The sequence below is a fragment of the Poecilia latipinna genome, unplaced genomic scaffold (assembly GCF_001443285.1).
Source record: "Poecilia latipinna isolate Pla-1442-1.1 unplaced genomic scaffold, P_latipinna-1.0 Scaffold1525, whole genome shotgun sequence".
Lineage (NCBI taxonomy): Eukaryota > Metazoa > Chordata > Actinopteri > Cyprinodontiformes > Poeciliidae > Poecilia > Poecilia latipinna.
In genome coordinates, this window is record NW_015114141.1 from 56,189 (window position 1) to 82,533 (window position 26,345).

The 26,345-nt window shown below is 38.7% G+C and overlaps 2 protein-coding genes and 1 long non-coding RNA gene across 6 annotated transcripts in view; 1 reads left to right on the forward strand and 2 right to left on the reverse strand.

Annotated features, from left to right (window-relative positions):
- Window positions 1-19,343, forward strand: part of cpeb3 (cytoplasmic polyadenylation element binding protein 3) — a 48,172-nt gene extending 28,829 nt beyond the window's left edge. For all 4 annotated transcript variants that reach the window (XM_015058235.1, XM_015058234.1, XM_015058236.1 and 1 more), the window contains 6 exons: window positions 351-518; window positions 1,784-1,873; window positions 14,510-14,628; window positions 15,354-15,468; window positions 16,790-16,971; window positions 18,067-19,343. In XM_015058235.1, the coding sequence (XP_014913721.1) occupies window positions 351-518; window positions 1,784-1,873; window positions 14,510-14,628; window positions 15,354-15,468; window positions 16,790-16,971; window positions 18,067-18,294 (902 nt within the window). In that variant the 3' untranslated portion in view covers window positions 18,295-19,343. The remainder of the gene's footprint in view (window positions 1-350; window positions 519-1,783; window positions 1,874-14,509; window positions 14,629-15,353; window positions 15,469-16,789; window positions 16,972-18,066) is intronic.
- LOC106963365 (uncharacterized) lies at window positions 13,167-18,256 on the reverse strand. Its single transcript, XR_001428178.1, has 2 exons — window positions 18,168-18,256; window positions 13,167-13,489 (listed from the first exon to the last, which is right to left on the reverse strand). It is a non-coding gene; the product is annotated as an uncharacterized LOC106963365 (long non-coding RNA).
- Window positions 19,344-24,086: 4,743 nt separating the features above from the next.
- The window catches only part of btaf1 (BTAF1 RNA polymerase II, B-TFIID transcription factor-associated), a 29,351-nt gene continuing 27,092 nt past the window's right edge, over window positions 24,087-26,345 (reverse strand). The window contains exons 36-38 of the mRNA XM_015058233.1: window positions 26,175-26,334; window positions 25,433-25,603; window positions 24,087-24,896 (exon numbers count right to left, since the gene is read on the reverse strand). Of these exons, the coding sequence (XP_014913719.1) occupies window positions 24,747-24,896; window positions 25,433-25,603; window positions 26,175-26,334 (481 nt within the window). The 3' untranslated portion in view covers window positions 24,087-24,746. The remainder of the gene's footprint in view (window positions 24,897-25,432; window positions 25,604-26,174; window positions 26,335-26,345) is intronic.

Genomic DNA, 26,345 nt, shown 5'->3' on the forward strand with positions numbered 1-26,345 from the left:
AAAATATAAAGACACAGAGAGCGCAGAGAAAAAACAAAAATTTCTCCAGATGTTTATATACTTATATATATATATATATATATATATATATATATATATATATATATATATATAACTTTTTTTATTCATTCACAGCTTCTCTTTTTGCGATTACTTTTGTGGAAAGAAACGCTGCACAGTGATAATTAGAAATAAAGTTGTAGTTTATGAGCTTTAGGCATGAATCTGCAGTAAAAACTCACCGTCTCTTCACACTCTGACTTCAGGCTTTCTTTATCCCCCCGTTACTCTCCTTCCTCCTCTCTCTCCATCTTTTCTGCTGTTCTTTTCACCTTTCCGCCCCCGTCCAGGTCGCTCCTGTCTCTTCCCCTTTGAGGATGGTTTCCTTGACGACGGCCACGGTGACCCCTCCCTGACCCCGGGCCTGAACTCGCCGACCCGCTGTCAGAACGGCGAGAGGATGGAGCGCTACTCCAGGAAAGTGTTCGTCGGAGGTCTTCCTCCCGATATAGATGAAGGTAAAGGAAATTTTTTTCTTACTTTTTATTTTCATTTTTTGCAGCGAGTTTCACCCTGATACGTATTATGCTCATTTTTCCCAGTTGGAAACTTCCCAGAACACGCAGTAGTTTTGACTTTTTGCCTGTTACAGTCACGCTGACATTTATCAACTCCATTTGCGGGCACATTGACACTAAACTGCAAAAAAATACCCTCCTGAAACAAGTTAAAAATACAAAAAAATAAAACATTTTTACATGCAACTAGTACATCTGATCAATATTCAAGAAATATTGACCTAAAAAAAGCTTCTATTTCTTGTTAAATAGTTTATTTGGTCTTTTTTCAAGTGTACTAAGATATTTGCACAAAAACTAAATGAAAATATTTGGCAGGATGTTGTTTTTACAGTGGAGGCAAACCAGCGACATTAGTTTTCTACATAAGAGCCACATCTCAAATTGTTTTCTGCACTTTAAAAATTGGATAATTTTTGTCAGATAATCAACTTCTAATTTGTAGTTGTTACTAATTGTACTTATAGACCCTTGTACAATAATCTGTTGTTATATTCAATATGGATGATGGTACATAATGTGTACAATCGGTGCTCAGTAACTTTTCAGCAAATTATAGGAGTTTATTTTAAGTAAATAATTCCTTATAATTGATGAAAAATAACTAGTTCTATTCACAGATTACTTGCATATAATTTGGGGAAAATGTTTTGTTATAAGTGAAATAATCTGCCAGTGGAACTAGAACTGGGTTGCTAGGTAACGGGCTGGGCTTGGCTGGCGTTGCTAGGAAACGGTTGTGAAATAATCTGCCAGTGGAACTAGAACTTTTTCTTCAATGTTTAGGAATTATTTTCTTAAAACAGGCCTCTATATTTTGCTGAAAAGTTACTTATGAGTTAGTTTTGTCTTATTTCAAGTCTATTTAGATATTTGCAATAGAAACTATATTAAAATATTTTGTGATTTTGCAGTTCGTCGCCTTCCGTCCGGAGCTGTTTAATTTAAGAGGCCCGTTTACTTTTATATGTTTTAAGAACATGCTCTACTGAGTAAAGGCGCATTACGTGCTCTGTGGCGTATCCACAGCCCAATTCACCCCATTTCATGTTTAATGCAGCGGCTGCTTGCCTCAACAACTGGGGAAAAAAGAAAAACAATCCTCTCAATGTGGCGTTTCGCTCCACATCGAGTTCTTGCTTTCACTACCATATGAGAAAACTCATCGCATTTCACATTTTCTTCTCCTTGTTTTTCCCCCACAGATGAAATCACCAACAGTTTCCGCCGCTATGGGCACCTGGTGGTGGATTGGCCCCACAAAGCTGAAAGCAAATCCTACTTCCCACCTAAAGGTAACAGCAGGCTGTCCCGCCTTTCGCTCATCATGGAAATATGTGTCAATAAATATCGCTGAGGCTGTATCGTTTGCAGAGACTCGTATTGCTCAGCTGTGCTCCGCTCAAGCTGGGCAGCGATGCAGGTTTCTGTTTCCTAGAGGAATCACTTCTGTAGGATTTAACTATACAGCTGGAGTTTGGATTCAGGATCTGTTTCCTGAGGAGTTGGGAAATTATTTTTTTCTTTCACGTTGAGATTGTGTTTGTTTTTTGCTATAATGGAGTATTGGGCTCATTGTAGATATAAAAAAAAGAGCAAATATCCGCCAAAAAGATTTTAGATTAATCTGATAAATTTTCTAGAAAAAGCAAGGACATTTATAAAAAGTCAAAAATGTGCTTAACAGGAGGAAATTTATTCCTCCTTTATTGTGATTGTCAGAGATTTTCTAGAAAAAAATATGGTTTCAAATTTAAAATTTTTGACATTCGGAAATTTTCTGAGCTTCAAAAGTCAAAGATTTTTGACCCGTTGAACTCAGAAATTTACACATTTTTTTCTAGAAAATTTGTGAAATTTCTGAATTTTTGGGGTAAGTTTTTAACCTTTCAAACTCAGACATTTAAAAAAAATTTCTAGAAAATTTGTGAAATTAATCTCAAAATTTCTGAATTTCCTTTCAGCAAATTTTCAACCTTTCAAATTTAGAAATTTCCACCTTTTTTCTAGAAAATTTCTCAGATTATTATAATTTCTAATTTTTTCTAGCAACTTTTGGAGCTCATAATTTCAAAGATTTTTCATGGAAAGTTTCTGAGACTAACCTCAGAATTTCAGATTTTTTTTTCTTTTGTCATAAATTTCTGTTTCTCTATAAAATTCCTGAGATTGATCTAAGCCTTTCTGAGTGTTTTGGTTGAAATTTGCTCCTTTTCTGTTTGCTGTGGCCCAAATACGGTGTCATTATTGGCGCTCTCTCTCCAAGTTCCTGTGCTGCTCCTTTTTGCGTGGGGCTGCAGTTTGTGTCATTATGAATCCACTCTGGAAATAATTGTCATTCCATAGGCAGATAGTAATGCGCTGCGTCTGGAGGACCTGTGAATATCTGCCAGATTTTCCTCTCCCCACTATTTTTACCTCTTTTTTAAAATTTCATTCTCAGAGGGATTATTCTGAATCGCCTCTCGTAATCCAAGAGGGGGGGAATGCGGCATCCTTTTAGGGGAATGAATGAGTTCATAGCAGCTGGAGGACGCCGCCATGTAAGGGAGGAGGCGGATGGGTCCGCTCATCTGCGCAGTGTTCATCTCTCGCTTCTGAAGCTTCCCGTTTAGCGTCTCGCTCTCCGTTTTGTCCGGCCAGCCATCTTGGGAAGGTGACAGAAGCCTTGCAGCTCATGGCTTTGGGATTTAGAGCAAAGTGCGTCCAACGCCTGTGGGACTGAGAAATACCGAGCTGTGAAAACATGTCTGACCCCTTAACTGATTTCATCTGTTTTCACCGTGTTGTGACAAAGTAAAAAGAAGCAGTTTTTAAATAATGGCTGCTTTTCTAAAGGAAACAGCCGATCCAAATCGATTTGTTTAAACTGCCATCCAGTATTGGATCCAACAGTCGTTTACGTCGCCATAGAGGAATTTTGGCTCACTAAAATGTCTCTTGTTTTGAGCTTGAATGACCAGTTTTAGGTCGTATCTTAGTCAGAGTTGAATCCAACTTTGTTGAGGCCACTTTTTTTGTTTGATCTGTATCTTAACGAAGCAAAAAAAAAACAAAAAACATCAGAGATCGAGGTGAACTTCTTCGTTTGTCCGTCAATTTGAGCAACAGTGAAAAATAAGTTATTTTAAAAATCTGACATTTCATTTTTATTTTGTTTAATTATTATTCAACAAGCAGAACAGATAATCCACATTGTGTCATCATTAAGTTGAATTCATTCAGATTTTCTCTGCAGTGATGAAGTTTTGAAATCGGGTAACATTTCACCAAATGATCAGAAGTTGGCAAGACTCTGTGAACAGTGCCTGATCCAGCAAACACTCCCCTTTGTGGAAGAATAATCCTGCCATCGTCTCTCTGTTGGGAATTTTTGTTACGTTGATTGATTTTAGTGAGCTCCTCAATGTTGTGTAAAGTTGAAACTGTGTGACTGCATCGAGTCGTCAGGTGTGTGTAGTCTGTCAAAATGACAGATGCTGTCGGATTTTTTCCGTCACCGTTTAAAAACCCCATCAAAAACAGATATTTGATTTCAGTTATTTCGGCATCGTGTTGATACGGTAGCCGACAAGTGGGAAATGCAAAGCAAACCAACTCATAACTCCAAAACAAACAAATTCAAAAATCAAATGCAACAGAAAATGCTGTGAACAAAAAATAAGTGGAAATTCCACAAGAAGCAAAAACTGCAAACTTGAAAACAGAAGTCCTCCAGACCACTAGGGGGAGTAAAACTACTTCTGTAAACATGTTGGTGTTCTATAATGTTGTAAAACACTGCAGTGCAACGCTCTTTCCTCCTGTACGTCCCATTAAATCTTGACATCCCGTCTTGACTGAGAGTCCCATTTGATTTGGTGGTTGACTCCCCCTAGTGGTCTGGAGGACTTCTGTTTTTGTTTGCAGTGTTTTTCTGTTGCTTTTTTTTTTTGTATCATTCATGTGATTGGAGCTAATTTTTCCATTTGCTGCGCCGTTGAATGTGTGATGACTGTCAACGTAGCATTCTCCTTCTGAACTGCTGATAGTTTTACTCCATATGTAGGTCTTGGAATATTTCATAAGATGTGTTGTGGAAACTGTGAGATGGGACTTCATGTTCTTTTTGGTTAGAGGTGGTTTTGCCTCACACTGATGATTTTTTTCTGTTATTGTTGAATCATGATTGCTTATCCTAACTGAGGCCTGGAGTTCTTATAGTTTTTGTTCTGGGTTAATTTGTGATGGATTACTGGTTTTGCCTGCCGTTCCTTAAAAGGTCCACGACTGTTCCATGTTTTCTCCATTACTGGATAATGGCCCCTGTTGTGGTTCGCTGAAGCCTCTGAGAAGTGGCGTGGTAACCCTTTCCAGATGGGTCAGTGCATTACTGGGTTGGGTCATCATAACAAGGTGGCCCAAAACGCAGTTTGACATGTCAAAGCAACGGAAAGAGCTCAGGTTTGGTTCGACCAACTGGTCTTAATTCTCAATACTGGATGTTTTATTTTTATTTTTTTGCTTGGTTGTTTATACTACTGGTTAAATTCAACTGTAATCAAACTTTGCTGCGCAGAGGAAGAACGTAGATGTCACACTTCAACGCTCTGTTTACGGATGTAATAACGGCGCCACCTATGGATCGATTTTAACATATTTCTGCCCACCTTATGATGGAGAAATATTGTTTGATTAAGATAATCAAGCCCGTGTGGTTTGTGACAATAAACCAAAAAACATGGATAATTGCAGCTAATTTCTACAGAAGAGGATTAGAGCCAATAAAAAAACAATAGTAATTTTGACTTTAAAGTTTCTAATTCTGTGTAAATTTATAATCCAAATAATCAAACATTCTATAATTATGTTGTTAGTGTATGAAAATGATCACATACGTTTCTTCCCTAAATCTCATAGGATTTATAAATGTGAACTTTATCCAGATTGAAAGACTGCCCCGAATTTGTTTGGTAGATTTGAATTTTAAGACTAGATTTTCCTGATGGTCCATAAACATGCTAAACAATTTCTGATGATTCTGAGGAAAAAGTCAGAAACATGGGAACCATGGGAATTCAGAGAAAAAATAAATTATCGGGAAAAAAAGGAGAATTTTGAAAAATTTGAGGAAAAAAGTCTGAATGTCCGTAATCCTCTTCCGTAAATTGCCATATTAAGATGGAAATTACTTTTTCACATAGGGACAGGAACAAACAATAAATCAAATAAAAAAATCTCCACTCTTTGCCAAAAGATGATTTTGGCAAAAAAAAAAAAGACTGAAACATTTAAATGTGACAAGAAGCGAAAACAGAAAGCGAACAGGAGGGAACCGTTTCGTTCTGCCAGGGATCTGCAGGATGTGCGTCCAAAGCCTGTTGAGCATCCATCCAGGCTTGACCGAATGGAAGATAACCGTCACTTTCCACCCTCTCCTCATTAAACTGCCAGCAGCGTGCGCCTGTGCCGTTATGAAAGTGTTTTTTGTTCAGCGGTGACTCACACTGTGGCTCGGTCTGGCTCCGGGGGCCGGGCCTGGACTGTTTGGTGTTTGGGATGAAGGGCAGGCAGAGACAGAAAGTTGATGCCAAGGCAGGATTGTTTTTCTCTCAGCTTCTTCTTTCTGCTAATATTGTCTCGCCCTCCAGTAATGGATCAAAAGATGTAATAAAAAAGTGTTGCTCTGATGTAGATCCATTTAATGCAGAGCTAATTATATGCAAGAAAAGATTGTTCTGATGGTTGAACTGAGAAGTGAACAGGAGATGAATGTTCTGTCGTTTTGTTCAGATAAAATGGTTCTTTTATAATTGCAGGAAGTTTAAATGCAGCGTTCTGTTCAGAAACCCAAAATCCTTTTATTATTTAACTCAAAATGTCTGCAGGCTCGTGTTGTTTGCCCAGCCTCTCGTTCCCTGACATTCATCACTTCTGTTTACAGACACAACAAGCTGCCCTGCGGCATTAAAAAAAGCAGCGTTAGAGGACTACTGTTTGCTGGAGGCAACAACAAATTTAGCTGCTGGTTGGAGCAACAAGTAGCTCTTAAAAATACAGCAGTAGGTGGAGAGCCAGATGAAACTTAAAATGAGAGTAAACATCGAGTTTCATTTCGTTTGCAGTTCAAGGCCGCGACTCCAAACCAAGCAAATAATGAGCCGTTTAGTTTATTAATGTAGCACCAACATGTTTGATTCATCCTACATTATATGTACAGCAGAATTCATGGCCGCTAGCTAAACGATTAGCTGTGCTAAAGCGCTAATCATAAATATTTGTTCCGCTAAACCAACATAGCATTTAGCAAAAGCTAATGCTAAATTGCTAACGCCATCAATTTAACCATGTTGATACCCACAATGCATCAAAACCAATAGAAAACATGAGAGCAGGAAACAGAACTGCTGCGTAAACTGTTTTAAACCACTTCAAAATAAGAGCATGAACAGAAACATTTGGCTACCTAAAGAATTAACCGTTTATTCAGCTGAAAGTTTACCAGACAGTCATATAAATTAGTGTTAGAAGTTTATCTGGAAAAATTGCCACTAATAGCTTCATCAGTGTCTCAATCCAGAATAGAGACAAAGTGGCATTGGACCAGGCGTACTCTCTGTAAAATGTGCTTAATTTCACAGAGAGTACAGAGAGAAATTGGGAACAACCCAATTTCCAAAAAACTTGTTTTTCTGTAAGACGTTAGGTTGAGTTGGTTTTGAAATGGATTTATTTCGCAAAATTGCGCAAAAGAAAAAAAAAAACACGTTTCGCATCACATGAGTCACACAATCAACAACCAGGTATTACTGCTGGCAGAAACGACAAACAAGACGACAGGAAGTGGTCGGAGGATGATGGTTTGTCTTTGTTTTTTTTGTTGGACAACCTGCAGTTCACAGCGTCTCGTAGTTCATAGAAAGTTGTCATTCGAATGTGTTGAATCTAAAGCTCTTCTGCACAGTTTCCCCAAAACGCCGCACATGTTGTTGTTCCCAAATATAACGTTTATCGCTCCAACGCCTGAATAAGATGCCAACGGCTCCTCTGATGGCTGAATTATGAATTCATCTCATGCGACTGTGACATCCATCGCTACCGTGAACAAGCTTATTCACATGTGATTTTAATTTGATTTAATTTTTAATGGAAACACTGCAATTGTGAAATTGTGTTTTTTTTCCCCCCCTGATGTTGGCAGAATATAAACAAAAATTTGTAATGGAAACAGAACCAATGACTCAATCTGGAAAAGAGACAGTGAAACACAGAATAACCAGATTGGGAATACTTTCTACAAAGCAATGAGTTCATAAAGTTAAAAACCCATCAAAAGGAAAGACATTGGAAACCCACTGAAGCCGAGCTGTAGCCACTGATGCTCAAAACCGATTCCTTTAAAGTACAAGTGAGAGTCTGTAGTCGCCGTGCCGCCGTCGCTCAAACTGCCTCCCATCATCCAAACACTCATTGCTATTGTTGGCGATGAGCTTCAGATGTGAGGGAGCTATTCTGGTCTGTGACTTGGGGCAAAAGGAGGAGGAGGGTTGAAGGTTTCGTTGTGTTGTACAGCGTCGTTTGAACTGTGGAAGCTGTAAACTCCTGAAAAACGCTTGCGTCACACAGCAATAACCGTACCTTGAAAAGGTTACAACTGCAGTGTCCTTTGCCTGCAGATGGTCATGATCAGCGTTTTATAATTTAGTTTTTATCACAGCATGAGTCATTCAGCGCAGAGGTCTGTTCTGTGTACTGTTATGTCTCTTTGAATAGAGAGAAGTGCCCCAGTTTCAGTGCTAAATCTTCCTCCATTACCCAGGCCTTGATTTATCTTTTCCCCCGTTGTGTTGGGATTACACTCTGAGTGACTGCTTCAAATTGAGATGATTAGCAATGCTTGATTTCTCTGCTTTATCCTCAAGTACTTTCCAGTTTTTCTAAGCCTTTGAGGTTTTTCTCATCCTCTCACTCTCTCTCTTTCTTCAAGGTTATTCTGTCTCCAATAAAGTAAAACTTAAAGGTTAGAATATGTCTATGGGCTATTCAAAACATGTTTGTCACATTTTTTGCAGAAATCAGCCATACATCTTTGAAAAGCAGAAGTAGAGCCTCCTGCACAACCAACAAGAATGCAACAAGTTGTTTCTGGATGTTAAGTCAATAACAAAACACTTGTCTTTTCCAGCAGCCATTATACAGCGGCAAAACCAGCTGACCAAAAGCACTGGAACTCCGCTTGGGTTGCTAGGTAACGGGCGGAATTCCACTGGAGTTGCTAGGTAACCGGCTGGGCTGATGTGACTTTACATTCAGAAGGTTTTTGAAACAACTCACTTTCCAGACACCAAAAAAGCGTCTGGGGGTGGTGTGTGTTTTTTTTTTTTTTTTTAGGAATCATTAGAGGCACAAATGGAAGTACAAAAATGTGGAAAATGTGAATTTTAACTTAACGGGTCCCCTTTAAAAAAATCATAGCATGTAGAAGCGTGTTGTTCAGGTGGCATTATTTCTGAAGGTTGGGCTCTTTCGGCGGGCCTTGTGCTCGTTGGGAACCAATCCGCAGACACGTCTCAGCTGCTGAGATAAACCTGGACTTGAATGTCACCATTTAAGCCAGAGAAGCCAGCAGCATGACTCGGTCAGTCGCCATATCTGGTCATCATTGGATTAGATTTCCGCAAAGTCAACATAACTTTCACTTGATGAGGTAGCGGGAAGACTTGGATTTCGATCTCGGGCTTTGATGTGCCAGTGGAAAGATGCTTGCGCTCTGCTAAGTGACTGACCCCTTGGTGACTTGGGTGTCGTTTGCACCAACTGAGCCATGTGGAGTAGGAGGGGAGCAGCAGAATAATCTACCTAAACTTAAAAACTTCATTCAAAAACACTTCATTTAAAAAATAAAAATGAACAAAAGACTTAATTTAACACCAACGGGGGGGTGTGACCTAACTGCCTGGACGTGGAGTTCAAATTTACTCATTTTAGAGTCTGAATATTATATTAGTTTAGAGATTTTAGTGATTTATTTCAGTTGTACATTTCATGTAAATTTGTTTAATTCTTCACTCATTCCCTCAGTCTCTCTTGGCTCCACCCACATTGGTGTAATCGCACGCAAAGGTTTTGTTGGTAAAATTCATTACTGTTGCTCTATCGTTGCTGCAACATGGAAAGAAACCGTTAAATAATGAACATTAAGTTACTTCTGAACACATCAAGACTAATGAAGGGTCTGCTGAGAGTGACGTCTTCTGGTAATGTGACAATATGTCGCCTCCCCATGATTCAGGAAAGTATCCGTCCAGCTCTTTGCTCTTTCATGGTGTACAGATCGCCTTACTTAGCAGACGGTGCTGAGAGCTCAGGAGGAAAGCTTTCTAAATCGCAGGCACGAGCCACTGCGGCTCTCCGCTCTCCTCCCGTGGCATAAGCCTCCGCACTGCGCCAGGCTGACGGAGGCAGACACATCCTCAGCAGCAACTGGACTGAATATCAGCTCAGATTAAAGATGATGAAGTGGGTCACATTGATTTGGAGAAACGCTAATATTTCCTACACATTGACAAGCTGCTATAAAGAACCCCTGTCCACACTCACCATTACTGATCTATTCCTTCTGACGTTTCTCACTTAGGTGTTTTTTTAGATAATCAAACAAAGCCATTACATCTTGGAGAAATACCCAAAACAAATAGAAAATACATTCAAATGATGATTTTAAGCGCTTGAAAAAAAACATTCAGCCAACAAGTTCGTATCTTTTGGTGACTGGAAAATGATCCAGTTCAAAAACCTCCTGATTAAGCCACACTCTGGGGACACAGCACTGTTACCTAGCAACACCGGCCAAGCCTAACCTGTTACCTAGCAACCCAAGCGGAGCTCCAGCACCTTTGGTCAGCTGGTTTTACCGGTGTATTTGCTGAGCAATGGCTGCTGGAGAAGATATGTTTTTGTTGTTGACTCACCATCCAGAAACCACCTGCTCCTTGTTGGTTGTGCAGGAGGCTTCACTTCTGCTTTTCAAAGATGAATGGTTGAAATCTCAATATCTTAGAATTATTTTGTGCTAAATAATGTAATCCACAATTAGGCAGTCTGCTCACTTCTGCCAGTTTTGAGCTCCTTTCAGAATGAGCTGTTTTTTTGGCAGTAGTAGCTGCCACGATGCCCAACTCAACATTTACACTCGCACGTGAAAATGGCTGCAAACCAATGCGCAATTATGCAACCGTACATCTTTGAAAAGCAGAAGTGGAGAATTCTGCACAACCAACAAGAATGTCTTTCCTAGCAGCTTTAAATCCAGCTGACCAAACGTGCTGGAGCTCCACTTGGGTTGCGAGGTACCGGACTGGGGTTGCTAGAGGCAGAGCCTGCAGGTTTGTGACGTTACATTCTGAATGTTTTTTAATTTTCCAGACACCTAAAACCATGAACTTATTCCCAGAAACGATTAGTTGTTTTTTCTTTTAAAGCTCTTAGTCTGTTGGTTGAAGCAGTTGAGACCCAAATGAAGCACAAAACTGTTCAAAATGGAAATTTTTGCGCACCAAGTCCCGTTTCTAAGCCAAGAAAAGTGCAAATATTGTCTCGTTAAAGCGGCCTAGTTTCAGTCGGTGGCTTAGTTCAGTTGAAATCGGCATTTTGTTTCACCTTCAGCGTCTTTTCTCCACTTCCTGAAAGGCTCCTGCTCACCAGAGCCTATTTCTGAACGTTCAGCTTGTAAAGCCTCATTCATTCTCTTCCCACCTTTCCTTTCCTGTTTTACTCTTTTCCATCTCCTCCCTCCCCCTCCGAGTCACAGAACATGTTGTTCTCTCTCAGACTGGAAGAGCTGCTGGCTAGCTCTGCCTTTTCGTGCCTTATTTTTACCCCGTTTAGGTTTTTCCCCTCCTCTCTCTCTCTCTCTCTGAGGGGCGATGATGTTGTCCTAAACCTCAGATTTATCCGAATGACATCCCGTCCTTACGTAAGCGTCAGCCGGCCGATGATGAGGCAGCTTTCCGGTGTGTGAACCCAATTAGCAGAGGGATTATTTGGATGTTTAAAGCAGCTGGTAGCGGTTTGTGTTTTAGCCCTGCTGTGTAAATAATGGTTTTAATTAATTACATCCTTTTGGATTATTGTAAACGTTTAATGGAACTGAGGATTGTCCTTAAAGTTCTGGATATGTACAGAAATAATTCAGTTAAACATCGGATTTTCAGATTCTGTCAGATGTAGAAATCTAATTTCCTTTCTTCTTCTTCTCCACTTCCTTTCTTTCTGCCATCCTTCCTTCCTTTACTCCTTCGTGTATTCATGCTTCCTTCCTTCCTTTTTATTCAAATCTGTCATTCATGTCTTCCATCCTTCTCGTGTCCTTTTGTCCTCCCTTCCTGTCTTCTTCCATTCTTTCCTATCCTCCTTTCTTCCTCCCTCCCTTTTCTTTTTGTATTTCCTTCCTTTCTGAATCTGAATGTTTTCTCTGCTCCTTTTCTTTTCTCGCTCTCTGAGTCAGCCGTTTCTTTTTGTCGCCTCCTTTTCTCTGTTCGTCTCAACGTTAGCAGCTCCACTCAGGAAGGTATGAAATCAAAATTAAATGATAAAAAAAAGAGCATAATTTTTAAGCTCCTCCACTTTTGCACATTCTGTGTGTGTTTGTGTGTGTGTGTGTGTGTGTGTGTGTGTGTGTGTGTGTGTGTCTCCTCTGGCCGCCGGGCGACACGCCGGGATGTTTCTGATCCTAATCAGCCAATCAGATCACTTCTTATTCCCCTGACACATAAACGCCAACGGGAAAGAACAGCTGACGCACCAACAGCTGCTGCTCTTTAACCAGATCAGTTTCAGGGTTCATTTAAGTGCTTAAAATCCTTAAAATTTTTCAAGGTTTGGAAAGTGCTTGATATTCTAACTGAAATTTTGTAATAAAATTCAATGTAACATTTGATTAAAAGCCTAAATTTGTAAAGCTTTTACAGTAGAAACCAGATTATTTTCACAGCTACGACTACCGTTTATTTTTATTATCATGTATCTTGATAATTAATCAGTTAATCATCAGTAGTTTTTATTTTTGCCCTTTTCATGCAATATTAGAAATACATCTGCTTACTATTTTTGGATAAACTAATTAATAGTCGGTCAGTAAAAGGTGCCTAAAAGTAGATTTGGCTAAACATAAATACAGACAAAGGTTTTTTTTTATTTTTTATCTTAAATGCAACATTTGTTTGTTTTTTGCAGTTTTGGTTTAATTCCTGCTCTGATTGTGTTGCTCTTTCAGCAAACTGGCTTTTTTTGAGTCTCTATACTCCAGTTGACTATTAATCGATTACTTAATTGTTGTTTTAATTTAGTTTGCTTTATTCCTACTGTTGAATGTAGAATAGAAACACAAAACGTTAATTAATAAATGGTATCATGTAATTGTGAATTTAAACAGTTTTTAGTTCATTTGTATTGTTTTTGATGGAAAAATGTGAAAACTTGCTTCATAAATGCTGAATTTTACTGTGGATAAAGTACGAACCCTGCTGACGATGTAAAAATGTGGTTTTCAGTTTTTCTAGTTCTGGATTAGGATGAAATTGAGAAAATATACTATAAACTAGACATGGGTCAGGAGGAGATTAGATGGTAATTTACCAATTTTAATGAAGAGGAACAAAATGACATTGTGAATAAAAGAAGCGGAAGATATAAATGTTTAGTTTTTATCCATTTCCACTGATGTTTACATCTCAGCTGAATCTTTGTCTTTTTTTGGTGCCTCTAATTCGTTAGATGGATGTTGAATCGGTTTTCTGTCGCTCTGACCTTGAAGGAGGTCTCTGCTCTCGGCATTAAATGACGCAGAAAGTCTGAGAAAGTTTCTCTTTTTTCTTTCCTGCACAAAACCCCGTCACTCAGTGCGTTGGGCTGCTAAATATTGAACGGTTCCCCTGAGGAGCAAAACACAAAACATGACTGTGTGCTTTTGGTCTAGTGAAAATATCTTACAACACATGAAATGAGACAAAACTAACTTAAAAGTAACTTTTCAGCACAATATAGGAATGTATTTACCACCATTAATTCCTTAAGATGGATGAAAAAAGTGCTGGTACCCTTACACCGAGTCAAAATAAAGCGAGAATAAAGTCATGTTATCAGACTGTTGCAATAATACCAGAAGAAAGTTGTTGTTACATGAATTAAGTCACAGTAATACTAGAATAAAGTCCTAATAACACAAGAATAGTCATAGAAGTCACATTATTATGAGAATAAAGTCATAATATTACTAGTATAAAGTTGTAATAATACAAAAAAGTTGTAATATTACAAGAATAAATTTGTACTACAAAAAGTAATGAGTATAAAGTTGTAATACAAGAAAATATTCATATCACAAGAATTAAGTTGTAATATAAGAATAAAGTCCCTAATCTCGTGAGAATAAAGTCATAGTTCTTCAAGAATAAAATCGTACAACAAGGCAAATTATCAGAATAAATTGTAATAATACGAGAATAAAAGTGTACAACAAAAAGTCATGATGATATGAGAATAAAGTCGTAATAATGGGAGAAAAGCCGTATGACAGTCAAAATAAAGCTGTAAGTAAAGCTGTAAAATTAGCAGAAATAAGTAGTAATTTTATTATAACTCCTACATGAAAAATACTAATTTAAAATAAGGAATGGCAGATTATTTATTTTATAACAAGACATTTTTCCAATGTTAAAAGTGAAATAATCTGCCAGTGGATCTAAACTTTTTCATCAATATTAAGGAATTATTTACTTAAACTCAAAGTTTACTTCTAAATTAGTTTTGTCTTATTTCAAGTGTATTTGCTCTAGAAACTAGACTTTATGTTTTTGCCTGCACTTATTCGCTGGAACTGTTAAATTGTTTGAATATATGATTATTTTTATTTCCTCTGGAGGTCATATTTCCTGAAAATCATTTTCTTCCAGGTTACGCCTTCCTGCTTTTCCAGGAAGAGGCTTCAGTCCAGGCGCTGATCGACGCCTGCATTGAGGAGGACGGGAAGCTCTACCTGTGTGTGTCCAGTCCCACCATCAAGGACAAACCAGTGAGTGTTACTGGTTCTCTGGCAGATTATTTCACCTGCAACAAGACATTTTTTCCTAGTTGTTAATCTGCCTGGGGAACAAATATTTTTCACCAATATTAAGGAATTGTTGACTTAAACTGAGCAGTTAAATTAGTTTTGTCTAATTTACTGGTGTTAAGTTTTTGAACTGGGGACCAAAACTTGCAAATTTAAGCTACTGGTGGTTCACAAAATTTGTTAAATTAAAAATGCAAAAATTAGTTCAGTTTTGTTTTTTATTCAACAATAAACTATAATTTTATGAAATCTATATATTATTTAAAAAGTAAACAGGGCTTCAAACTGTGGCCTTATTAAAAAGATAAAAAAGACAATTTTCACATTTTTGGGGCGTCGATTGTTTTCTGACATTCTTGTGATCAGGGGCCAAACAAAATGATTTCAAGGGCCACAAATGGCCCCCAGGCCACACTTTGGACTCCCCTGGTCTAATTTCTAGTTTCAAGCGTACTAAGAAATTTGTACTAGAAAGAAAACGATAAATACTTGGTAAGATTTTTGTTTTTGCAGTGTACTGATGATAATCTGAGGCTGATTCGTTAACAGATTAAATATTCACTTCCTGCCCATTTTCTCCGTATCACACAGCTTCATGCTAACTCTGTAGCGCTTTTCCTCGCCTATATTTCAGCTTTAGCTGAAATATTTTCCATTTTGTTTATTTTTTTCTTGTTTTTCTGCAGGTCCAGATCCGTCCCTGGAACCTGAGCGACAGCGACTTCGTCATGGACGGCTCCCAGCCTCTGGATCCGCGCAAAACCATCTTCGTTGGAGGGGTTCCCCGGCCCCTGCGTGCAGGTAGCCCTCCGTTATGAATCCTGCAGCTTCTGCCCCTTAAAGCCTCCAAATGCGCTTCATAAGGTGAACCGCAGCCAGAGGCAGTAAGGCAGTAATGAAGCATCTCCCGGTGAGAAAGCAATCTTCGTCTTGGGTTCCCAGGAGGGCGACCCAGAGGTCAACGCGTTAGGAATTCATGAGCTAATGGAAGGTTGAGCCTTTCTCTTAGCGGGATTAGCATCGCTAGCTTGTCTGCAATCTGACCCCCAGATAATTACCCCCAGCAGGTTGAAACTGCTGCTGCTGCTGTTAGTGGGAGACAGGGTGGGAAATTTTGTTCAATTTTAGAAAGAGGAAATCAGTCAACTACTAATAATAAAACTGGATGTTTTTGTCCCTCTTAATCATTAAAGCTGCATTGCCTAACTTCTACAAAATAGTTTTGTTGAAACTGTCACCATATTGTGACAGTTTAATATGAGAGTCCAAACTAGAAGCAACCAATCAGAGCCAGAAGGCGGGTCTTAGTGCTGTCAATCATCACCCGAGCCCCTGTCATAAATGCTAAGGCTAGTTAGCCTACTGATGACAGCAGATAAACCGTTTTCCTGCAACATTAAGTGGTTTCTCCGCCATTACCACATTTAACAAGTCCAGGATCTGAGGTTGATTGGCAGCGATAAGCCCCGCCTCCTGGCTCTGATTGGTTGTTTTTGGTTTGGTCTGTTTCTTATTAAACTGTCAAGACATGGAGACAGTTTTAACAAATATGTAAAACCAAACTCTTGATAATATCAGAATAAAGTTTAATATCATGAGATATAAGCCAGAACGTGAGGATCAGCCCAGAATATTAAGAAAATAAAGTCGAAATAATACAAGAATAAAGCAGTAACATTCGGAGAATTATGTAGTAATTTTGTAATGACTCCTACATGAAAAATAAAAACTTAAAATAAGGAATGGTTGTTTTTTTTTCACTTAAAACACATTTTTGTCATGTTGTAAGTTAAATAATCTGCTGGTAGAATTTTTTTTTTTTCCAATCAATATTAAGGAATTATTGACTTAGAAAAGCTCCTCTATTTTGCTGAAAAGTTACTTGTAAGTTTGATTTCTCTCATTTTAAGTGTAATAAGATATTTGCACTTGAAACTAGACCAAAAATATTTGGCCAGATTTTTGTTTTTACAGTCTACGCTTGCATGTTTTGGCTGAAGCTCTAAAAGTATTTAGATATGTTAATTCCCCCCCCATAACACAGATTTTTAGTATTTTTGCAGTGTATTATAGAGGAAACCCAGTCTTATTTTTGGCTCCGTGTTTTCCTCTCGTCTTCCAGTGGAGCTAGCGATGATAATGGATCGGCTGTATGGAGGCGTTTGCTACGCCGGCATCGACACGGACCCGGAGCTGAAATATCCGAAGGGAGCCGGGCGCGTGGCGTTCTCCAACCAGCAGAGCTACATCGCCGCCATCAGCGCCCGCTTTGTCCAGCTGCAGCACAACGACATCGACAAAAGGGTGAGCGAGTTCACCAGAGAGAGACGTTAGCGCTGCCAGAGTAACTGGTTACATTTACTCAGTTACTTGAGTAACTTTTTTTGAAAAAATGTGCTTAACTAGTTACTACGCAATTGTGATTATGAAGTATTTCTATCACACCTGCAGTTTCATGATTTTAGTGAGAAACTGATTTGGAAAAAATATTTTTTTTGCCTGATTTTGTTATTTTTTGTTACTTATATGAATTATTGTAATTTTAAAATATCAACATTTCCACTTTAAATTTTGGTCCGTCTGATGATGTATGATAGATAATTTGATCAGTTACTCAGTACTTGAGTAGATTTTTTACCAAATACTCTGTTAAGTATATTTATTTCCTGCTCTGCCAGAAGCTTCTCTGCAGCCTACAGAACCGGAAGGCCCGGCCCGGCTGTGTAATCACTCTGCATCTCAACAGATGTTTCAGGTTGCAGACACATAGAGCCGGTTTAATTATAGTAGTTCCCCATGCGTGAATGTCCAGCTGCGCCACAGCTCCCTTATTTTAGGCGCACCGGCCGATTGAGACCGAGACAGACTGGGCGTCAGCCGGGAGGGTGGGCCGGCCCGGTCCAGTCGGGTCCAGCCCACCTCAGCTAACGTCGTTTATCTTCAGTTGGGGGCGGCAAGGGCTTTATTATGAACACAAGTCTTGCACAATAACAGCAATTAGGGGAGAAAACTGCCAAAACACGACATCTGATCATGTGTTTTTGGTCTGGATTCTATCGCAGATAAATAAGACAAAAGTAACTGAAAAGCAGCTTTTCAGCAAGAGATGGGAACTTGTTTTAAATCAGCAATTCCTTATAATTGATTGAAAATGTGTCTTTTCCTTGTTCATGTGAGTAATTTTATCCTGCTATTATGTTCGAAAAAGAATAAAAGCTCTTATATCTTGCTATCTTGTAAGTTATTTTTCTCTGATTTAAAATGTAGTAAGTTGGGCCAAAATTACTTGATAATATTTTGTATTTTTGCAGTAATCTTGTGACCATAATTTTTATTTTTTTGTTGATTTTGCCAGGACTTGTTGAACTCTTGATGACCTCTCTGCGTCTCCCCCTACAGGTGGAGGTGAAGCCGTACGTCCTGGACGACCAGATGTGCGACGAGTGCCAGGGCGCGCGCTGCGGCGGCAAGTTCGCCCCGTTCTTCTGTGCCAACGTCACCTGCCTGCAGTACTACTGCGAGTTCTGCTGGGCCAGCATCCACTCCCGGGCCGGCCGCGAGTTCCACAAGCCGCTGGTGAAGGAGGGCGGCGACCGCCCTCGACACGTCTCCTTCCGCTGGAGCTGAGGACGGCGGGCCAGCGGGGTCAGCGGGGGGTCACGGATCTGCACTATCCTCAACCCAGACGAAGAAGAAGAAATGACAACAGCTCCCGCCGGCTTCACCCGACATGGAAAAAATGCGAAACGGATCAGATTCTCGGTTCTGAACTCGTTGTCAAAGCTTTGTGGGGAGGAAAAACTCCACCAGCTTACAATTTGCACTTTGGCACAAAGTCTCACTATAAAACACACACATACACACGTACACACACACGGGACGGTTCGGTATGTCCCCCCTCGGGACCGCTCACGTATTTAAAAATACACATAGCTCTATTTTTTTTGTACTTATCTAGACGTTAAATAGATGGTTTAAATTTTATGCAAAAGGAGCATGCACTTACTTTGAAACAACTGTAGTTACGTCGCCCCTAGTTAAAATCATAAAGAAGAATAAATAAATAAAAAAACTACCAAAGGCTAATTGAATAAATGCAGAAGTTAGGCGGCATCAGATGTAGCAACAATTACCAGCTCTGAAGACAACTGATATATTCTCTGTAAATGTTCATACCTCACAATCAGATTAGTTTGCGTTCGATATCTAGGTCTTTATTTTTATAATAACATAATTTTTTTTGTGTAATGTAAATGTAACTGCTGCGGGAGCTTTGCTGCTAAATCCCATGGTATGAACAGATAACTTAAGTACTTTATTTTATTTTCCCAGCGAGGAATTCAGAAGCAGCCGGTGTTTCAGGACGACGAGTTGTCTCAGGCAATGATGGCCGACGTTTTGAGGTCAGGGGTCGCCCCTAACTGCATGTTCTAGTCAGGCTACTGCATGCAAAACACTTTTTCAGTATCATGTCTGCAGGTTTTTGTTTTTATTTTGATTCTGGCCATGTTTTGCACAACGCACTGCAAGCCGTGTTACACCCTGCTGAAGGACTCGCACATCAGATCACTGAAAATTTGATGGTGTTTTACTGGGATTTTATAAAATTAGAGCAATGGAAAGTAATTTATGTAGTAGAGGAAATTTGCAAATTAAAAATCTCAATAGGTGAACAATGGAATATACTCCGGCCCCCAGATATCTGAACATTTCTTTTTGCAGAAACAGAAAATCTTACCAAGTATTTTTGGTCTTACTTAAAATAAGAAAAAAAATAACTTACAAGTAACTTTTAAACAATAAACAGGGTCTTGTTTTAAATAAATATACATTAATATTGATAAGGAATGTTGGATTTATTTTTTCCACAAGAAGACATTTTTCTCGTTAAAAGTGAAACAATCTGCCAGTGGAACTAGAACTGGGTTGCTAGGTAACGGGCTGGGCTTGGCTGGCGTTGCTAGGTAACGGTGCAGGGGCCGTTGTTAGTCAAATAATCTGCCAATATAACTAGCACTTTTTGACCAATATTAAGGAATTATTTACTTTAAACAAGTCTCTATATCTTGTTGAAAAATTACTTGTAAATTATATTTTGTCACTAGAAACTGGAGCAAAAATACTTGGCAAGATTTGGTGGTGTTGCAGTGTGCTACTTTTTAGTGCATCTCTCAGATTTTCACATTTAGATTGAACACTTGCACTGCACTGAAATAAAAAAATTGGATTGATAGCGATATCAAAATTAATATTGGATTTATGTCCAGTAACCAATATTTACCACTGGTTATTGGACCAATATTTATGATATTACATCATAAATATTTCTCTACCGTTTTGACACCAGTAAAAAAAAATAGCCAAAACCAAATGTCAGTAAGATGAAAATAAATATCAACTTTTTTTAATTTATTGAGCCGATATCAATATGTTTAATTAATTTGAGGCCTGAAATAAAATTACAAACAGCTGGATGCTAATATTTAGGTAAAACTGGATTTTATTCAGGGAAATTAAAGTAAAGATGGCGACGTTTGTTCTAAAACTTTCTTCCCGCTTCAGCTTGCGGTACTTTCTGTTGATCAATCACATAAAAATCCCATTAAAACACATTAAAGTGCGTGATTTTGGTGCAAGGAAAATATGAAAAAAGTTAAAGCGCTGTGAATACTTTTCGCACGACGCTGTACGTTTAAACTGGACGGGAACAGGTAACCATAGCAACGCCGCGCGAGCAGATCAGGACGACGGCGGTTTTTAAACTATTACTCACAAATGAAGTGTAGGACTACAATTAAAACCTGTAATAGGTGAAGTACTTTATTTGCGGTGATTGTTGATTATAATTGTGCAATTTTCTTTCTTTTTACTTTTTTTATACTGTACGTAGTTAGATCTGCCTAGAACTGTGATTCGCTTTAACTGTCATCAGTGTCCGACATAGAAGTCCTGTGAAACTTCATAAACTAGCTAGCATATGCACACGTATATCCGTCGGTTATATAAATGTAAAATATTCTCACTGATTCACGTCTGGATACACACGAACACACACCTGGGACGGAAGGTTTTCAGGCCAAAAACGTCGAATCTGACCTGAAGAAAAGACAAAAATGTGAGCGGGGTTAAATAAAAAAAAACGAACACGTAAAACTATATTGTTCACGCACGCAAAACTTTATTGTTCGTTCCAACTCTTGACAAAAGCGTTTTTACGTCACAACGCAACCAAAGAGCTCACTTGTTTGTCTTTTTTATTTTTATTTTGGAGAGTGATTAAGCAGAAAAAACCCCATAAAGCTACTGGAGATCTGAGATTGATAAACTGAGCCCTTACACATGCTGATATATTTTTTTAAAAATGGGAAAAATGGCGGAGATGAAGATGTGTGACGCAATCACCAGATTTTTTAATAGTTTTTTTTTTTTTTTTGTCTCCTGCAAAGCTTGAAGTACCGGACCTGCTAAATAAATGAAATAAAAATAAAGGTGGACATTATATATTTTTGGGTTCTATTAAAAGCTGAAAAAAATGATGATGGTGACGGAAACTGTGTGTGTGTGTGTGTTACTGTTTTCAGTCGTAAACTGTTGTTTTTCCTGCTTTTGTGTTTCTGTTTAAGAAAAACTAATTGGACCTGAGCAGAAGAGATAATATTCCTGATGAATAATGAGTGAATTCTGGGGAGAGTTTTTATTTTTTCAAACATTTCTTTGCCCCCTTTTTACCCAGTTTTCTATTCTTTATGATTATTTTTATTATTTTTCCTGTATTTGTTGTGCACTACACTTTGTATCTGAAAACAGTTTGCAACAGTCAGCAGTTTTTTTTTTTTTGAAAGACTGATTTAAAAAAAAAATCCTTTGCAATACCTCAGTTTTGACATATATTAGGAGAGAAACATATTTTCTAAGTTTATTCAGATGGACAAATGTATATTAATTTAATTCTTCAAGAGAGATGATTTTTTATGTTTTTATTTTAAGAATTTATTTTTTTTAAAGAGAGTTAATGAAGGAGCTAAAGCTTTATAACTAATATAATGATGTTTGTAGTGATAGTAGGCTCTACTTTACTGGTTTAGAAGCAGGATTCCCACTGGTTTAATTGGTTGAGAGAGCAGAAAGCTCAAATATCAGGTGCTCTGAGAAGAAATTAAAGCAGATTCCCGACCTTTTTTATATTTATAACCAATCATCTATGCTGACCAGAGTTGTGAAAGAGATCTTCTGTTCGTTATTTTTTTTAAGAGAAGTTTTTTATGTTTCCTAAAAGTATGTGCTCTCGTTTTTTTTCTTTTTGTTTTGTAAAAAAAATAAAAATAAAAGAGAATAAATAAAAAAAAAATAGCAAAAAAAAAAGAAAAAATTGTTTTGCTGTCCTGACGTAGTTGGGAGAAACAAAAAGACTTCTGAAAGTCCCTGGACACAGAAAAAGAGAAGAATGTTATTTTTAACACTAAACACACAAATGTTATCACCTGTAGCTTGATTGAAAGCCCCCAAGGTGCATCAATTTGACTGGTGGCCTTTCTGTTCACGCGAGACTTGAATTAGCCCCGCCCCCTTCCTCCTTTTTAAGGCTAACAACCTTGATTCTTTGTCGTAATGTGCAATACTCTGTTTGTACCGTTTGTAGAAAAGAAGAAAATGAGAAAAAGAGGCATAAAATCTTATTGCGAAATTATTTTCATTGCAAGCGTTGTGATCCACTAAAATCATTTTCTACTGTGTATTTACCTACTCTACCTGCTAGTACCTTCCAGTAGTAATGTAGCCTTTGTACTGAGAAATTTTCTTTTTTTTTTTAAGAGTTTTGCAGAAAAAAAAGGAATTCAAACATATTTACATTTTTTTTATTTCATATATTTCTTTACAAACTTCATATCTGGTCATGTCATTAATATTATTTTGTATTTTTACTTTGAATAAATTAATTTTATTATGCTAATTCTTAATTTTATTTTTTTGGGAAGCTGAAAAATCCCTTTGTATTATTGTTACTAAACTGTCTTGTTTCTTGAAATGCTGAGCTTTATGTGTTAACTTGCTGATGTTGCTTACATTAGTGTGAAAATGATCTACAAAAGTAAAACAAAAAAATTTAAAGGAAGAGATTGGTGGCTGGTGATGTATTAGTGGTTTATAATGTAAACGAATGAATGGGCAATAAAGGAAAACTGGCAGAAAGTAAATATTTGTGCTGTAATTGAATAAAACAATACTGAAGTACAAATAAAAAATGTTGCTAATGTTACAAAAACTAAAATATAGAATTATGTAATCAAATTCCTTAAATGTTAAAACATAAATTCAGAGAATAATTTCACATCTTTAAATCTATCTTTTTTTTTAACCGCATCAGTTTGTAGTTTGCTGAATTTACCTGCAAATATATTTGTACAATGAGTCAATGTTCATTGTTTAACGCAGCATAATTCAACAAATATTTATGCCAAAGGGAAATTAAATGCTGCTAATATCCAAATATCTTCAAAAAGTCAATGATGTTGGAACTCCAGTAGCAGTCAGTCCTGCAACAAGTCTGAAGAGGCCTCTGACTGAAGATTGTTGCTGTGTGACACAGAGTTAATGAAGGAGCTAAAGCTTTATAACTGATGTTTGTAGTGATAGTAGGGTCTACTTTACTGGTAGACCCTACTATCACATGATGTCATGACTATCATGATGTGCTAGATATCTGGGCAGCTCAGATTACATTTCTATAGTGTCATGTCCTGAATGATGTCATCTGTTGTTGTCTAGCTCTGCTAATCCACCTCATTTGCTTTTGCATCGTAGTTGTACAAAAGTTAAAATATATATATTTCCAGCTGGATGTCATCCAAGACTGTAGGGAATAAAAAGGAAAAAAAGTCTACAAAAAACCCTAATTAAAACTGAAAAAAAAATTACACCTAGTTTTCCAAATTTAAAAAAAAACCTAACACTATAATTAATCATAAATACATATGACAAAATTTGGCCACAAAAGTTAAACCTGGATCTTATTTTCTACTGCTTAAAGCTTAACAAATTTATCTATTTTCTATTATTTTGATTGCTACATTCACTTCCAATACAAATTTCTGATACGATCATGTTCTCAAATGTGCAACACTGCCATCTAGCGACCATTGCAGCGCAACTGCAGTGAATGGTGTAAGCCCAATGAATGTAGACAGAGGACAAGTGGTGACATGCCTGCGCTCAGAGTGTTTCAAAGAAAACAATAAAACCTGCAACAATGTTGCTGATATTTCCTCAAAGAAGAAACTCGTGGCTATGTTTTAGTAAGGTAATATTTAAGCACATCTATAATCTCTGTAAAAGACCACATGAAAACTTCTGGCGGGCCGCATTTGGCCCGCGGGCCTCGAGTTTGACATGGCACTCACAAACAGAAAAGAAGGTCAACATTCAAGGTTTTCAGAATTTATTACAATTCCACTATCATAAAGAAAAAGCAGCAGTTAGAGAAATATGTACAAGTCTACAGTTCCTTTTTAAAACACTTTGGGCCAAGTTTTCAGGTACCAGTCTGGGCTCGGCGCCACGGCTCGTCACAGCCACCTGGGTTCCCTTTGTGATCCAAACCGTGTTGGGTTTCCATCCGTCAGAGAAGCGCTGACAGGCAGGGCTCAGTTTAAGACTTTGTGACATGTTGCACAAGCAGCTAACACTGAATATCCTCTGGAAGGTGAAGTGCGAAGAGAGCGAGCTCCTGCTGCCGCGGATATAAATTAGAGCTATAATTATTATACATGTGCTTGAAAGGTGAGAGCGGCACCCACTGACGACGCAATTCAACACTGGAGATGTTTGTCGCCTGCTCTGGTTTACTGGTCTGTGACGGTCAACGTAAAAAAAAAAAAAAAAAAAAAAGTTCTGGAAGAGGACCGAGCCTTGGAGAAGCTCTGTTCCTCCAGACCTTTCAAATTAAGAGCATTAAAATGTACGAACAGTTCCTGATCTGGTTGTGTTTGCCTTCTACTGTAACCCTGATCCATTTTTATTATTTTCCCCTCCTGGCCAGGTCCTGCTTGGCCTGCAGATGGCTGAACGGAGTCCTAACAGTGCTAGTGCAATGAGTTCATGAAGCTGTCCAGGTTGTACTCCGAGTCGTACTGCTGCTGGTCCCACAGCTCCCCAAGTCCGTCCAACACCGACTTTATGGACGCCTTTCCTGAGGTCGATGACGACTGCTCGCCTTTGTCACTCTTGTCATCCTGAAATCATCCAGAAACAAAACCAAAAGGATGAATTAGTCCAAATAACTAGACGATATTCATCTGGACACACAGAGAGACAAACTGGGGAAAGAAACTGACTTGTTTTTGCAAACAGTTTCTGTAGCATCTATCTGAATGGTAAAAGTCGAAACAGTTCATGTCCAGAATATGCGGGCTCTGCAGAGACGAGTCAAAAGTCTCACTTTCTATTCTTGTGTAAGAAATCAACTCGATTTCTTCAGCTGTTGATGCTACGCATGGCTGTAATAAACAAAGTAGAGGAGTATACATCTCAGAAAAATGGAGTCATCTTCTCCAAGCTAGAGGGTCAGACCAAGAAATTTAGATCTTCATGCCTGTGGTAAGGCACAGACCACCACCAGTGGATGGCAGCGTTGTACCGGTCCCATCCCAGCCTGGAGCGACCGGCCGCTCCAGGCTGACAGGCCTCCCCTCCGCACCGGAGGTTTGGACTGTGATTCGCTACATCACATCAGAACTAATTCAGCAAATGTGTTTCCGTCTCCAGTCACCTTGTCCAGAGTGAAGAGGTTGAGCAGCTGGTCTGTGCCCATGCTCTGCAGGCTGGTGTTCTCCTGGTTGATGACGGTGTTGGCGATGCTCATCTTGAATTTCTGCAGTCCCATGATCTTCTCCTCCAGCGTGCCTCGAGTGATCAACCTGTAAACGTTCACCACCCGTTTCTGCACAAGACAGGCGACAGGAAGTGGAAGGTGAGCCTTAGAGGTGACCCATCATCAGGTCAGGACAGGTCAAAGGGCAAAACAAAACATGTTCTTTACAATTTCTGCACAAAATCAATCTTAGATTATGAGATTTTAGCTGTTTTAGGGCATCTTGTCACTTTAAATCCAAATAAGCTGCTACTGGCCACGCCTCCTGACTCAACATTTACACTTACACCTAAAAATCTCTGCAAACATATGAAATTATACAACCATACAACCGTGAAAAGCAGAAGTGGAGCCTCCTGCACAAATAAGACTTCAGCAAGTGGCTCTGAATGGTAACACTTGTCTTTTCCAGCAGCCACTGTACATCGCATACTGCGGTAAAACCAGCTGACCAAACATACTGGAGCTCAGCTTTTGTTGCAAGGCAACATTAACTTATTGTTAAAAAAACAGCTGGGTGTTTTTTTTAAGAGCTTAGGGGTTTTTTAGAAGCAGTAAAAACAGAATTGGAAGTACAAATGCCACGTCTCTCCCCTTCCTGATTTTCCATGAGAGGTCATAAAGCGTCCCGCAGCAGTACCTGTCCTATTCTATGGGCGCGGTCCATGGCCTGCAGGTCCCTCATGGGGTTCCAGTCGTGCTCCACAAACACCACAGTGTCTGCGCCGGTGAGGTTCAAACCCAGACCACCGACATGGGTGGTGAGCAGCAGCACATCAATGGAGGGATCGTTGTTAAACCTGAGGAACAG